General features: G+C 48.6%; 7 protein-coding genes across 7 annotated transcripts; 3 read left to right on the top strand and 4 right to left on the bottom strand.

Moving 5' to 3' along the window:
- Nucleotides 1–179: 179 nt before the first annotated feature.
- Nucleotides 180–3,696, top strand: LACBIDRAFT_326236 (uncharacterized protein; the record flags this gene model as incomplete). Its single annotated transcript, XM_001880009.1, has 11 exons — nucleotides 180–250; nucleotides 299–320; nucleotides 374–765; nucleotides 863–1,023; nucleotides 1,073–1,283; nucleotides 1,378–1,900; nucleotides 1,954–2,001; nucleotides 2,057–2,370; nucleotides 2,419–2,553; nucleotides 2,603–3,514; nucleotides 3,630–3,696. 11 exons carry the CDS (start codon nucleotides 180–182, stop codon nucleotides 3,694–3,696), a joined length of 2,856 nt encoding a protein of 951 aa, XP_001880044.1.
- A 273-nt stretch (nucleotides 3,697–3,969) lies between these two features.
- On the top strand, nucleotides 3,970–5,174 carry LACBIDRAFT_326235 (uncharacterized protein; the record flags this gene model as incomplete). Its single annotated transcript, XM_001880008.1, has 4 exons — nucleotides 3,970–4,181; nucleotides 4,242–4,336; nucleotides 4,397–4,837; nucleotides 4,891–5,174. The coding sequence occupies 4 exons, from the start codon at nucleotides 3,970–3,972 to the stop codon at nucleotides 5,172–5,174; spliced, it is 1,032 nt and encodes a 343-aa protein (XP_001880043.1).
- A 97-nt stretch (nucleotides 5,175–5,271) lies between these two features.
- On the bottom strand, nucleotides 5,272–6,564 carry LACBIDRAFT_319050 (uncharacterized protein; the record flags this gene model as incomplete). The annotated part of the gene is made up of 7 exons (XM_001879760.1): nucleotides 5,272–5,526; nucleotides 5,577–5,692; nucleotides 5,744–5,831; nucleotides 5,908–6,150; nucleotides 6,199–6,257; nucleotides 6,310–6,343; nucleotides 6,394–6,564. The coding sequence occupies 7 exons, from the start codon at nucleotides 6,562–6,564 to the stop codon at nucleotides 5,272–5,274; spliced, it is 966 nt and encodes a 321-aa protein (XP_001879795.1).
- A 308-nt stretch (nucleotides 6,565–6,872) lies between these two features.
- Nucleotides 6,873–7,455, top strand: LACBIDRAFT_319049 (uncharacterized protein; the record flags this gene model as incomplete). The annotated part of the gene is made up of 2 exons (XM_001880007.1): nucleotides 6,873–7,168; nucleotides 7,221–7,455. One exon carries the CDS (start codon nucleotides 6,873–6,875, stop codon nucleotides 7,152–7,154), a length of 282 nt encoding a protein of 93 aa, XP_001880042.1. The 3' UTR covers nucleotides 7,155–7,168; nucleotides 7,221–7,455.
- Nucleotides 7,456–7,733: 278 nt separating this feature from the next.
- Nucleotides 7,734–8,543, bottom strand: LACBIDRAFT_319047 (uncharacterized protein; the record flags this gene model as incomplete). The annotated part of the gene is made up of 5 exons (XM_001879759.1): nucleotides 7,734–7,779; nucleotides 7,834–7,910; nucleotides 7,982–8,212; nucleotides 8,267–8,425; nucleotides 8,490–8,543. The coding sequence occupies 5 exons, from the start codon at nucleotides 8,541–8,543 to the stop codon at nucleotides 7,734–7,736; spliced, it is 567 nt and encodes a 188-aa protein (XP_001879794.1).
- Nucleotides 8,544–8,805: 262 nt separating this feature from the next.
- On the bottom strand, nucleotides 8,806–10,480 carry LACBIDRAFT_319046 (uncharacterized protein; the record flags this gene model as incomplete). The annotated part of the gene is made up of 5 exons (XM_001879758.1): nucleotides 8,806–9,132; nucleotides 9,188–9,804; nucleotides 9,862–10,179; nucleotides 10,231–10,321; nucleotides 10,379–10,480. 5 exons carry the CDS (start codon nucleotides 10,478–10,480, stop codon nucleotides 8,806–8,808), a joined length of 1,455 nt encoding a protein of 484 aa, XP_001879793.1.
- A 1,128-nt stretch (nucleotides 10,481–11,608) lies between these two features.
- Nucleotides 11,609–13,232, bottom strand: LACBIDRAFT_184424 (uncharacterized protein; the record flags this gene model as incomplete). Its single annotated transcript, XM_001879757.1, has 2 exons — nucleotides 11,609–12,689; nucleotides 12,864–13,232. The coding sequence occupies 2 exons, from the start codon at nucleotides 13,230–13,232 to the stop codon at nucleotides 11,718–11,720; spliced, it is 1,341 nt and encodes a 446-aa protein (XP_001879792.1). The 3' UTR covers nucleotides 11,609–11,717.
- Between the last annotated feature and the right edge of the window lie 199 nt (nucleotides 13,233–13,431).

Here is a 13,431-nt window from a genome sequence, read left to right as displayed (position 1 = left end):
ACTGGGGACGGTGAAGAAGGAACTGGGTAGTTGGAAACCGAAGACTGTTCAAGAAGGCCAGCAGGCTTTTGTACTTGAATGAAAAAAGGGGTAATAGGCCTGTGTAATTTTGCAAATGAATTGGAGTCGACGATGTTCCATATCATTATCATTCTCAGTTTTCTTCCTTCGTGACCATCATGTCGGCGGAGAAAGCTCTAAAGGCAAAGGATAAAGGCAACCAGTGCTTTAAGGATGGTCAACTCGAAGAGTAGGTCGCCTGATCTTTGACTGCTGTAATTTTTTTACGCGATGCTAGATCGGTGAAGCATTATGCAGAGGTATGTTGTCCAGCTCTATTCGAAATTTCGCGTCACCTACTATGGGCTACTAGGCGGAAAAACTAGATCTCTCCAACCCTCTTTATCCTTCCAACCTCAGCGCTGCCCTATATGAATTAGGGGATTACCGCTCCACTTTGGACGCGATCCTGCGTTCAGCTGCCCTAAGCCTGGACCCTGCACTATCTATCAAACTCTCGACGCGTCTTGCAAAAACCCTGAGCCATGGCGTACGCGATGGCTCCATTAGTCCATCGTTGGCACGAGAAATGCAGTCCAATACCAATAACTTGGAGGAGGTGTCCTTGACTGACTCCTTTCCCCCGGACAATGCCCAAGCTTGTCAGGTCTGGAGAAGCATTCGCGCAACGCTTGACGATCGCGACAGGCTGTCCCATGACGCGAAGTTGAGGCTGTCTCGGCTACCTATTTATAAAGGGACTCCGTAAGTGCCGCTATATCTCGACTTCGCCTACAATCTGAAAATCAGTTTCAAGTGATCCAAGGGTAACTTATTTCGTGGTAAGATAATTTAATTTTAGGTTTCAGGTTATCTTTGACGACAGACGACAGTTTGGCACTGACGAGGTCGTCTCGCTCGCCGACGACTGGGGCCCGGTCAAACGTGACCCCATCAAGTTGCGTTCAATGTCAACAGGCCAATTATCTCAGCTCGCATTCCTAATCGCGGGTGTTGGCGATGGTACGTCGTTACTTTGCACCATCCAATGATTGACTCAACGGGTGTGTAGGCCGCCACGCATTCGGTTCCATCATAGGTTTGAGCAAAGCTCACGCAAAAATGGACGCTGTGCGGAAAAAGGAAATGAGAGCTCATATAACCCTCCTTGACGTTCATTTCGCCACCATCGCTAGAGATCTCATTTTTTTCATGCTCATCGACAGTCTGGTTGAAGGCGAGATGGACCAAGTCACTCGTCTTGAAATACGGGCGACTCTCATGTATGTTTCTATCGGCTGGGCCATGCCGGATTACTGTTATACAAGGTACCACAATCCACCTTCGTTGTCTCCTTCTTTGACTGGGCACCGCTAGGTATATGGACACCGTGAAAGATCTCAAGGTTCGCCTCCTCCAAACCCCGCCACGGTTGCCATCCTGGATGCATGTCGACATCAGTTCCATCTCACCCATCCTCCGAGCTTTGGATCACTGGATCTTTGTTAAATTTACCACAACCAGATTCATCTCCGACCTGAAACATGAAACCAGCTCCGAGAAGCTCCAGAAGGTGATGCCTGGGATGTATATGGAGGAGCATGCCAATGCTGCGCGAGCCCTTGATAAGCTCGGTGACAGGGAATTGCGCTTGCTAGTGGGAAACATTCCAGGGGCGAGCGCTGCTAAGATTCGGGAGGTGGTCAAAACCATTAAGCAAGCGTTAGCGGCAAAGATGGTTAGTCGCAAGTTTGACAACAACGCAGAATGGGGTTTGGAGGAAGAATCCTCGTGGTTCAAGACGACGAAGGTTTACGTACCTCCTACGGGGCTTATTGATAGGCATCCTGGCTTTGAAAAGCTGAACGACGAGTGGGCCACAGAAGAGCAAGCGAGAGAGGTAGGGTTTGCTGGAACCGGCGGTTTCCAGTTTTGATTCATTTTCACCAACAGGTAGCAAAGATTGTTAACCAATCATGGAAGCCAAATACGACAATTCTGGTACGTCTCATGCCCTTTTCTCTCTATGGATATATTTATCCTTACCTTTATGAAGGATGGAACACAAGATGGGAACATGTTTATGGAGATAGACGCGTTCCTCGTAGTGCAGCAGATAGCCAGGTTCAACAAGGATCACGGCGTTGTTATTAAAGACACTGCTTCCAAGAAACACTGTCCAGCATTTGCACATATCTCTTCTTTCTTCGACGCGGTGGTGGACGCCATCAAATTGTTGAAGGGATCAATCCAGGTGGAATTCATTGTTGGAGAGATTAATCAGGAGCTTTCCAAGATTCGACTTGGGACCGACACACGACCTTCGCACTTCACAAAACAGTTCACCCGGATCTGGCTGAGCAACATTCCGTGAGTCGCGCCTGTTTCTGTCCGTTTCCCATTTCTCATTTCTTGCAGCGACTACACACATGGCACTTTGAATACCGCCATCTATGTCCTTCCTGCCCTTCAGCAAAATATGGATGCAGCAGCTACCTCCAACTGTCTCTTCAACTCCCCAATATGGAACGACGACGACGAATTCTGCTACAAGTATGTTCTCTTGACTACTCTATGATTTTTGCGTCTTACGACATTCAAGCTATACATTACTTTTGCCCAAAGATCTCGAACGATATCTTGGGATTCGCACTATCAACGCGAAAGCCGTGCATGACATCCTTACGCTCTCTCCAGCCACGCTTCCGAGACCTTTGTCTTCTCTAGCGAACCGAGACAGTCTTCATAGTTGGCTATCGAGGATTCTGCTTTCTATCATCTCCCCAGGCGAGTCAAGGCCGCGTCCCAAATTGATAAAGTTGCCCAACAACCTCGTTGCTTTTGTCAACCTTCTTGTTCAACTTAGAAACATCGGTTACCCCGCACATTGGTTGTCGGATTTTGTCAACAGCATACTCAATAATACACTCAACGCTGATATCGCAACGTACAAAGGTTTCCTCCCTCGGCCGATATCTGACATACGCGCCAAAGTTCCCCTACATCGCTTACGTCTAGACCCATGGTTTGCTGAGCTCGAAGCCATCCTGGCTCTCTCACACCAAGGGCTACCGTTTGCAGTGCAAATCCCTCCCAACCTTGCCTCGACGCCTGATGCTATTGGCTTGTATGAAGCAAAAGTCGTACCCAATGTGCAGCTGTTCCATCTTCCTGGCAACGACGCCGTCACGGCTCTCTTGTTCTATAGATCCATAGAGGTGCTCCGAGAACATACCCCGGAAAATTTTCTTCGCAAATTACCATCCATCATCGATGGTGGCGCGCAAGGCCCGTTGAAAGGATCCTTCTATGTTATGACGTCGCAGGATCATGTCGACTTTACGAAGCAAGAAGTCAGGTGGTTGATGAGCAAGGCTGTGATGAAGACAATGAGGCAAGAGAGGTGGTTTATGATCGCGTGGCGTATGGATGGGTGGCTACAGAGTAAGCACTCGTTTCTTACGATACAGTCCGGGGCTAATTATCCGGCTCCACAGCGACTGATCCGTGCCCGGTGAGCGTGTGGAAGGAGGTTTCAACCCCAAATTGAGCCTTAACCTCGGGTTCGAATTTAGAGGATGCCCTAAATGCTCCTGATCTGGGGTTATACCCTCGAATGTATCTTACAGTGAATCGATGGGCAACCTGCGGGCCATAATTAGCGTTCTGTACATCCTAATTACAACCGAGCACTGAAAATGAATTTTGCTCTTTTCGACTCGAACTTCGATGCTCGAAACCTATTGATCAACAAGTACGATATGCAGCATGTTCTTCACGTTGCATGTCGTTGGAAATTTTCAACGATCCCTCAAACGCGTCGCGCCGCGGCAAAGGCATAGCCATCATCAACACACATTCACAACGAGGCTTGACGTATATACATCCCCTGGCAACTAAAGGGTACCTCACGACCTAAGCATCTCACTAACCCACTCACTTTCCTTCGCTCACTCACACATTTTCACAATGCTCGACGCATTCAAGATAAAGCCATTCGATTTGACGCCCATCTTCGCAGAGTGGACGAACGGCCCAATATTCAGCGGAAACCCAAAGAAAGACCTGCCCGTCGACGAGTGGCTGGACCAAATAAAGGCGGGGTGCATCGAGCGAGGGGTGCCGGAGGAATACTGGTACAAAGTCGCGCAGCATTTCATGGGACCAAAAGCGAAAGCCAGGTGGGTCACATTATGTTCCTTGCTGACTTTTGAACTTGCTGATGTGTGACGGGCGGATAGGCTCCATGAGCTGAAACAGATTATCGTTAAAGTGCATGGGGGGAAATATCGCTGGACATGGAAGAAGTTCAAGGTTGCAATGCAGAATATGGGTTGTGAGTGGTTTTGGATTCTTGACCGTCGTCACCAGAGAGCTTAACGAGCCGACCAACCAGGGGGAATTGACAAGGACGCAACGGAGACCATAAAAGTCCAGGGCAAGTCCTCTGGACTTTGGTTCATGAGGAAGAAGGACAAGGAAGATGACAAGACCACTCCTGCCACCACTGATGAGTCTCCGGAACGAACACCGCCCACACGATCCAACTCCATGTTTTTCTTCAACAAGAAGCCGGTCGAAGAACCGTGTGGGAGCGAGCAATTCGAGGTGGTTTCCCGCCCTTCAATGCGTGACAGAGCCGCAACAGTAGACGCGTCATCGTCGACATCCTTCTGGCCCGCTCGCCGCCCATCAGTTTCCGGATCAAAGGATGAAACGCCTGAAAGACCTGGACACCAGAAGTCCAAATCCACATCCGCGGTTGTGACAACCACCTCTCATAGTAACATCTCAAGGCCAACCACGCCTCAAAGGTCACAGACAACAGACGAAGTCGGTGAGTCCCCATTCCTGCCTTCAAACGATCGTCTTCTGATTAGCCCTCTACAGCCGTCACAACAATCGCCAACGCGCCAGTGTGGCTGTTGAACGCCTGCACGGCGCTGGACTACATCACCAGCGAACATCCCAAAGCAATGAGCGTCTTGAGCGCTATCCTTATCACTGCTGGATCTCTCCCCGCCATTCCCGCCATCAGTGCTGGCGCAGGTGGTGCGGTGTTGGCGTCGGGAGCGGCTCACGCCATTGGTGCCATCGCAGTTGGCCTTGGCCAAGTCCTAGGCGCGTCCATCAAGAATTCACAAGCACAGACGCAGACCCCAGCAGGTCATTGACGATAGACGACAAGGACAATTATTTATTTGTAGGATAGTTTTTCTTGACTTGGACTTTCCAAGCGTTGTTTCGATCGTTGTTGGCCTCGTATATAGGTCACGTTTGTGACGTGTGATTTTCCAGGTAACTTATTGCCTTTTTTTGTGTAGGAGTAATCCCGTGTACCCAGCGCCCGTTTACTTCGTCAATAGCATCTTCTTTCATGGGCTCCCCGTCGATCGCCAGGCCGCCCAGAATGTCCGCAGTGCGTAACGGGATCTTGAGGTCCTTACAAAGCTTCAAAAACTCTCGAGGAAGAGGGGCGCGTACAGCGAGACGAAATTGCTTGTGTGGTCCAGAGGACTTATATTTCTGAAATTTTGATCAAACAAGGTAATGGTAGGAAAGTGATTTGGACAAACCAAGAAAGATATTTCCGAGGCATGCAGAAAGATGCGGTCTTCAGGTATCTTAACTACATCGGTGATTGCAGACGACAGAGGTTTCTTGGAATATTGAGCGTCGCCAAGTATTGGGGCTGAAAACAGCTGAGGGGCGTAGTTTGAAGAGAATTTGAATTTGGACGAACCATGCAAACATTTCGCCAAGTGGACACGAAGTTGATGTTTGTAACCAGTCAGAAGGTTGAGTTCAAGTAGTGAAATCGGCGCGATCGGCTGAAAAAAAAAAAGAGAAGAAGAAAAAGAAAAAAAGTCAGCGGAAAATAAAGAAAACGAAGACTAGACAACTTGCAGATGAGGCTAAGAGCTTCCAGTCCGTCGCACAAGGTTGGCCCTGGGAACTTAGGTCGACTTCCGGATATCCATCGACTTTATTGAGAGTGGTGCGAATTTCACCAAATTTCTCTGGAAATGATTTTTCTCCCCCTCGAACTAGAGCTAGGTATGTTTTTTGAACTGTTCTCTTCTGGAATTGCTGAGAGAGTTGACGGGCAGAGGATTCCGTAAGAGCGAGAAGAAAAGCTCCGGTTGTGCTCTAAATTGTTGTAACAACAAGTAATGATACGAATACAAGTCCACAAACCTTATCGAGTCGATGAACTGGATATGGAAAAGTCTCCAGCGACAAATGAGCCTTCAAGTCTTTACACGCGTAAATTTCAAGTCAATAATTATGGAATTTTTCAAGACTGACCTTGCATCATAACATTGAAGTGATTCACCCGACCCTAATGATTGAATGTCAGAATGCATGATGGAAGGGAGTTGTAGGGCGTACAGCGGGCAGTTGGCGATGTATCAACTGACAGACGAGGCCATGAGGTTTTGTGACAACAGCAACGGCGGGGTCGACGTATAATAGTGACTTGACCCATCTTGCAGCATTTCTCGAAAACAATACGCGTCGTGATGGTGGATTGCGGACCCCAGTAGATCGCAGTAGACTCATGAGAGTTGCACACGTGAGGCGGTGTCGCGCAGCTGCGCGAGTCGAGTCACGTCTACACTTGCAAATACCATTTGAAATTTGCAGTCCAAACAAAGTTTTTTTGCAATTGCCATGTCATATTCTGGTCCTACGGTTCGCTGCGGTACCGCGCACCTGCGCTTTTGCGCTTTCTACGCAGTCATCTTCCCAAGACTTTCATGACTCAGAAAAAACATATAAGAGCATGGAATACTTACCACCAAAAAACATAGTATCAACCACAAGAACTTTCTTCGACACAACGCAATCTGCCTCATACCATTCTCGCCATGAACTCGTCTACTACTTCTTTGCTTTTGCATCATAACACCCCTTCTAATGGGAGGAACTACGACGCTGCCCTCAGCAGTCTGATGTCGTCTTACGGCTTTGCCGGTGGTGTCGCCGCGATGCCACAGAAATCGCACAAATCATCGAAAGCTCCTCAACTATACCCCTCTCACCCACCATCCTTCGGCTCTTCTGCCAAGAATTACGAAGCTGCCTTCGGCGGTTTGTCTTCGTCCTTCGGTTTCGGTGGTGGTGTACCGGTGCTACCCCGTAAATCCTGAAAGAGATACCCATGGCAAGTATTTTTGTCTAATCATATAATATTCGATTCTGATTTTCATCCCCAGACTTGACATGACCTCTTGTAGAGAGTCGCGTCAAAGGGGACAGATGGAGCTACACTTGACAAGATGGCTTTAGGATATAATTCTTGGCCAACGCACATTGCAGCCACGCCAGGCCTGGTCGACTCGTACCTGCATATTAATGTTGGGAGTTTGTTGAAGAGGAAATTAGTATGCAAACACTTTATTTCTTACAATCAATTCTCAAGTTTCTACTCAATCGCTACTTCTAATCTCGGAATGCTTGTTTCGCCCAAGACATATTTTATCAGCCTTGCCTCCATTTCTTGTCGAAATGCAAAACGGAAGCAGGAAGCGGTCCATCAGAACCAGAACTAGCTTCGCACCCCGAGGCAGGGAGTAAATTCATCTCAACTGAGTTCAATCCCAATCAATCTCGAGTGAACCATGTCCCAAATGTTGTCAGCGTTTTTAACAGGGTGGAGGTATAACTGATCTACATCCAAAATCTAAAGGAACCCCGATACCAATATGCACATTGCGTTGTTATAATTTTCAAATGCCTTCCGGCTGCTTGAGACCACTCAAACTTTTCGTCGTCCTTCAAAAGACTCTGTTAGTAAAGATACTGCGACCCGCAACGAAAAGCACTCACTCCACCGGCAACCCAAAGACATCAATACTATCGATCCTCGTCTCGTCTTGCCCTCCATGATTCGCAGAGACAAAAATCTGAATCCCAATCAACCAATAAACCTTCAGCTTCAACCAGCGGGGTACAACCCAAAAAATCACAAACGCACATGCAAACTATTCACTGCTTGAAAACGCACATATCTCACATTGATCGGTGTCCCCTGCTGCACGTCCTGCTTCGATATGTCCAAAACCTGCGCTACTTCAGGTTCATCGGCGTCCTCTACGTCGTCGAACCCTAAAGACGGCCTGTTAACGAGAAGCTTGATCGTCTTGGGCGCGTGGTCAATTGACGAGGATTGGATCGCGATGCTGCGAACGCGAACGGATTGATTGAACTGTGCAAGCGTGATTAGATCAAGTATATATGCATATGCAATCTGAGCACTCACAGGAATAGTCAAGAGTAGCTGCTCATCCGCATCGCTCAATAGATAGTTGTTACCCGATGTGTTCTTCGCCTTGCCTGAAACAATAGACTCGAACTTATGGCTTGATGATTCGTTCAAACATTCGAGTTGCGACAGATCAAGGTATTCGAGCAGGGATTTCTAGCATGGAGCAAGCGCGGGGTCAGCCCAGACGTTCTTTGGGAAGACCTTTAAAACCATTCACAATCGTTCCGGCGTCGTTGTTCGGTCCACTTGCTTCGAGGTGTGATGTTGACATGATCGTTCTCTACACAAATTATATGTAAGGACGTCACAAGTCGATCACACAATTCCAAATCCATTGCAATGCTCTGGGGCGTGCGTGCTGGTGTGAAAAGGAACTACAACGCCGAAAGACTATAATACAGGTGCCCAAAAAATGAAAGAAATAACTGATTTCGTCAGCCAAGTCTCAAATGCATAATGATATGCCGCCCAAGTGAAATAAGTGAATGAGAGCGTTAGACAGAGATCGCTGGGATCTACATCTTTACAGGGAGTTAATAAACCATTCGCTTTTTCCCGCTTTTCGCGCTAGCGCCTCTGGCTGGGGTTGTAGCAGCAGCTTCCGACGCCGAAGTCGAGCTAACTGCCGTTGTCGCTGAGCTTGAAGCAACTTCCGACGCCGAGGTCGAGCTAGCTGCTTTTGTTGCTGAGCTTTTCGTGCTAGCGTCTGTGGCTGGGGTTGTAGCAGCAGCTTCCGACGCCGAGGTTGAGCTAGCTGTTGTTGCCGCTGAGCTTGAAGCAGCAGAGCTAGAAAGCGCAGGAGGGACATCAGGCGTGTTGGTGTCACTAGCGAGTTGACGGCCATCAGCTGTGACAGTGAACTAAACAGAAGAGCGGGGGTTAATAGTAGTAAGAAGATTCGCAAGGGGAACGCACATAAATGGAATCATCGAGAGAACCGTGCTGAGCGACGGGGGCGATAACAGGCTGATGGTTGGAAGCTGTATTGATGGAAGAGAGCTTATAAAAGCCTGCGGGAAGACCGTTGGTGACATCGGCAGTGAGTTTACCACCCACAGCGGCAGCATTCAAGCCCTTGAAGAAAGCGAACTTCTTGGGATCAGTGGGAGTGGTTTGGTCGAGTGAAGTGAGCTGCTCGATAACGACGTGCGAGTGACCTTGGATTTGACCTTGTCCGTTGAGTTGCTGGGGTGCGGCAAAGTAGTTCGCTTGCGCGTTGACAAAGAAACCAGTTTGCATGTTCTTGATCTGCATCTCGACCGTGAAAGCCGTATTGGCTTTCAGAGTCCCAAAGTTCTGGGGGAAGGAGAACTTGGAAGAGGGCATGTTGTCTACGGAGGGAATGGCACCGATGGGAGCAGGATTGCAGGAGCCAGTTGTGATTTGCTTGCCGTTGGTGATGGGCAAGTTGGGGATGCTCAGACAAAAGTTGATGAAGTTGTTGCTAGATGTCAAGGACCTCACTTGCCCGGCAGCAGGAACATCTTGGCCGTCATTCTCAAATCCTTTGGCCAGGACTCGAGGGTCGATGGCTATAAACAAATGAGGCGATCAGATATACTTTATCGTCAGAAGATTACTTGACGTACTCAAGGATGTTTGAGGGTTGCCACCTCCACCTGGTGCCGCACTAGCTGTGGCCGCGGCTGAAGAGCTTTGGGCGGTGGTTGTATTCCCTTTGGCAGTGGTTGTATTCCCTTTCGCGGTGGTTGTATTCCCATTTGCTGTGGTCGTGGCTTTAGCGGTAGTTGTAGCATTCCCTTTGGCAGTGGTAGTATTCCCTTTGGCAGTGGTAGTATTCCCTTTGGCAGTGGTTTTACTCTCTTTTGCTGTGGTCGTGGCTTTAGCGGTAGTTGTAGCTCCTTTATCAGCGGTGGTGGTTTTCACTACAGCCGCGGAAGAGGACGCTTCAGGTCACACGATTAGATTGCGACATGAAGTTTGCTAAAACTCCTCACCTTGATTTCCCTTTCCGCCGCCATTGTTAACTACAGTGGGTGCGGTTGCACCAGCGGTAACTGTAACAGTTCGAACGACTGTGCTCACAGACTAGGATTTGGTTATAAGCAAAGATTCTTGTAGTATCAGGGCTGGGTGGATGCTCACCGGACATTGCTGATTGTGTCCAACTATATGGTGTGGCGCACCATGGGCGACAAAAGACAAGGAAAGAGACAAGAGGGCGACGTGAAAGCTTCTTGAGAACATGGTATAAAATCCTGAAATATGATACAAATGAAATGAATGGGGTGCGTTGAGGGCTTGAGACTGTCAAAGTGCTCCGAAGAGAAAAGGACACCAGTGTCTGTCGGCGATCGTAGAGTTGGGAGCACGCACTAGGCGGCCTGAGCAGAAGCAAAGCAAGGTGGAAAGAGAGAAATGAGAGAAAGTGTAAAGTAGGAACAATACAGTTGGTCGCCTTTCTTATAAGCAACTGACCACAACGACATCACACTCGGTTGCATAGCAACTCGCGAGCCACTTTGGCGGCCGCTCTCAGCCGCTCTCTCTCAGATCTACATGATATAATTCGAAGGGACGTCGAAACAGATTTTCTTTCCATTTGGCGCAGTTGACTGGTCACCAATCTCAAACATCAATCTTTCAGGGTACCAGATAATGCTATGAGCAAGCGCTGAGCAAATTTAACCCCTTCTTGTTTTTCTAACCATTCACTCAAGTCTGAAGGAGAGCGCCCTTATAATTTTCGAGACAGGCACCAGGAACATCTTCGACCTCACGGTTGCCGACCTGATTACAGTTGGGAAACAGTGACTTCAGAATTCATTGTTCCTTTCAGAGCGCTCGAAATTTTATGAAGTCTTCTCCGTCGCCGAAAGACCAAAAGGTCGCAATGACATTGTATGCCCGAATCTATTCATCCCGGCCCCCCACCGTAACGACGACTCGCATCACCACCGCACCTCGCGAGACGTATGTTCCTCGTATTCGCCATGTGCAAACGGCAGATAGAAAAAAAAATACAGGGGTTTTCATGTCGGCGCCGCTGACCTCATCACGGTATGCATCTGATGCTGATCTCGACTGATGCAACCAAAGTGCAACAGGATGCCCACCGTGACGCGTTGCGGACGCGTTCATGAGGATACCCGTCGGTATGTTTATGTTGCCGTTACAAAATGGCAATTTTGTCAAATTGGAGCTTGTACTTTGCTAGAAGCACATGCTGCAAGTCCTCGGCTGTTCTTCCTAATCCACTGAAAGAAAGTGCAGCGCGACTTGCCCTGGCTAAAGAAGGTCTGTATAATTTTCAGAGTTTCTGGTGTGTGCGCTGGTCAGCGTCTTGAATTGACACAACGACGCAGCTGGTAATTTAAGGAAGCCAGCACTCAATCGGCAACAGTGGATGTTGCAGCTTCAGGATAGTATACATGCATCAGATGTCACAACATGATCACGACGGAGGAGGAGTTGAGATTTCCTCTCACTCATCTTCGTCGTCGTCCGGAACAGGGCCGCCCTCAGCTGCTTTCCGTCTCTCATCCCTTCTAAATCCCTTGCCGGTCCTCCATCGCTCGTTCATAACCTCAACCGTATCCAATCTATTCCTCTTCAACAAGGGTGTATAATTATTGCTCCGCTTGAACGTCCCACCACCAAGCGGGATATTCATCGCTTCACGTGGAAGGAGTTCGACGTTAGATACAGGAAATAGAGATGGTGGAGGCGGGTGGTGTATCGACGCCGCAGCGAAGAAGTGCTGGTTCAATGTGGTGTATATCTGTGATCTGGAGTGAATGGACTGCATCTGGTGATATAAAGTGCCGCCTTGAGCTGAACCATCATCGTCCGGTTTTCCTGTTGTTCTCCAGCTCACTTCCGTTTCGGGGTATCCGCATTCCCATAACATCAGTGGGAGTGCATCTGCCATTTGGTATTCGGGTTTGCGGTCAACTACTTCGTAAGGTGAATCTCCGTCTTTTGTTGGTTCGACCCCTGCTTCGACGTTCAATAGTGAGGACACCACCGATGGAGGTTCGAGGCCTGTCCCGACTAGGAATAGGATTGCCATGATATGGCGGACCTGATGATAAAGAAAAGCAGTCCCAACCAGGTTAAATACATAGACGCCCTCTCCGTTCTCAGCAAGGGACAGAGGTTCAATCTCGGCCGTAATGACCTTCCTCCGAAAGATCGTTATTTGTTTTTGGGGGTCGAGTTTGCAGAGATTGCGGAAGTCGTGATCTCCAACCAATCGTAAAGCAGCTTGCTGCATGCGAGGTATATCCAATCCTAGTGGAGAGAAGAAATACTTGTAATGTCGATAAAGGCATGAGAATCTGGCAGAGAATTTGGGAGCAACTGGAGACCATGCCAAAACTCGAATCGTGTCTGGAAGAAGCCGGTTCAGGATAGATAGATAGTCGTGTTCAAACGTCGGTTTCGAGGTTGTGGCCTCGGATAGAGAGGGTATACTAGAGATATCCAATGAACCAAAATCATCTTCCGCATCCGTGATTTGGTACTCTGAGGTCGGAGCCTGGTCTTGCGAGGGTGCAGATATAGGAGGCACAGAAGTTTCGGCCAACTCTAGGTTGTCATTGTGTTCCGCAGGCAAAGCGCTTCTCACCCACAATGAAACAACCTGACCGGCGGCACTGACGCCCCGATCTGTACGCCCACATTTCTCCCAACCACAACCTTCAAATCCTGCCTCCTGATCAATCAATCGAGCCTTCGCCAGAGCATCAAAGAGGACGCCTTCAACGGTGGGCAGAGGCGTAGGTCCCAGCTGAAATGCCAGCCCTCCGTACTCCCAGCCAGAGTAAGAAAATTTGAGGGCAATCTTCCTGCGAGGATGGCTGGAGAAACTGAACAGTTTCGGTTGTATGACAGGTTGTACAACCGGACGATCCTTCTTGCTCTCTAGCAAAGTAATTCTTTCTATCAACTCTTCACGAGACCAACCTTTGTAACCGTTTGGCGATGGGCTTGTCATTTTATGCGATTTGGGTTTGCCTAGTAAGCGTGGAGATATAGATCGAACACAATGGTTCATGCAAGAGACATGACTTTGGAGATGAAAGAAAAAGGCATCGGTCACGTGAGAGTAAGTGGGGAATCCGAAATTTTGCAGAAACAAGTGTTGCTGCAGTAACCAGTTACTGTTTGTTTCCGACCACGATGATCCCAAGAAC

This window comes from Laccaria bicolor, genomic scaffold (genome assembly GCF_000143565.1).
Source record: "Laccaria bicolor S238N-H82 LACBIscaffold_9 genomic scaffold, whole genome shotgun sequence".
Taxonomy (NCBI): domain Eukaryota; kingdom Fungi; phylum Basidiomycota; class Agaricomycetes; order Agaricales; family Hydnangiaceae; genus Laccaria; species Laccaria bicolor.
The sequence above is the reverse complement of the archived record's forward strand: the minus strand, read 5'-3'. Positions and strand labels throughout refer to the sequence as shown.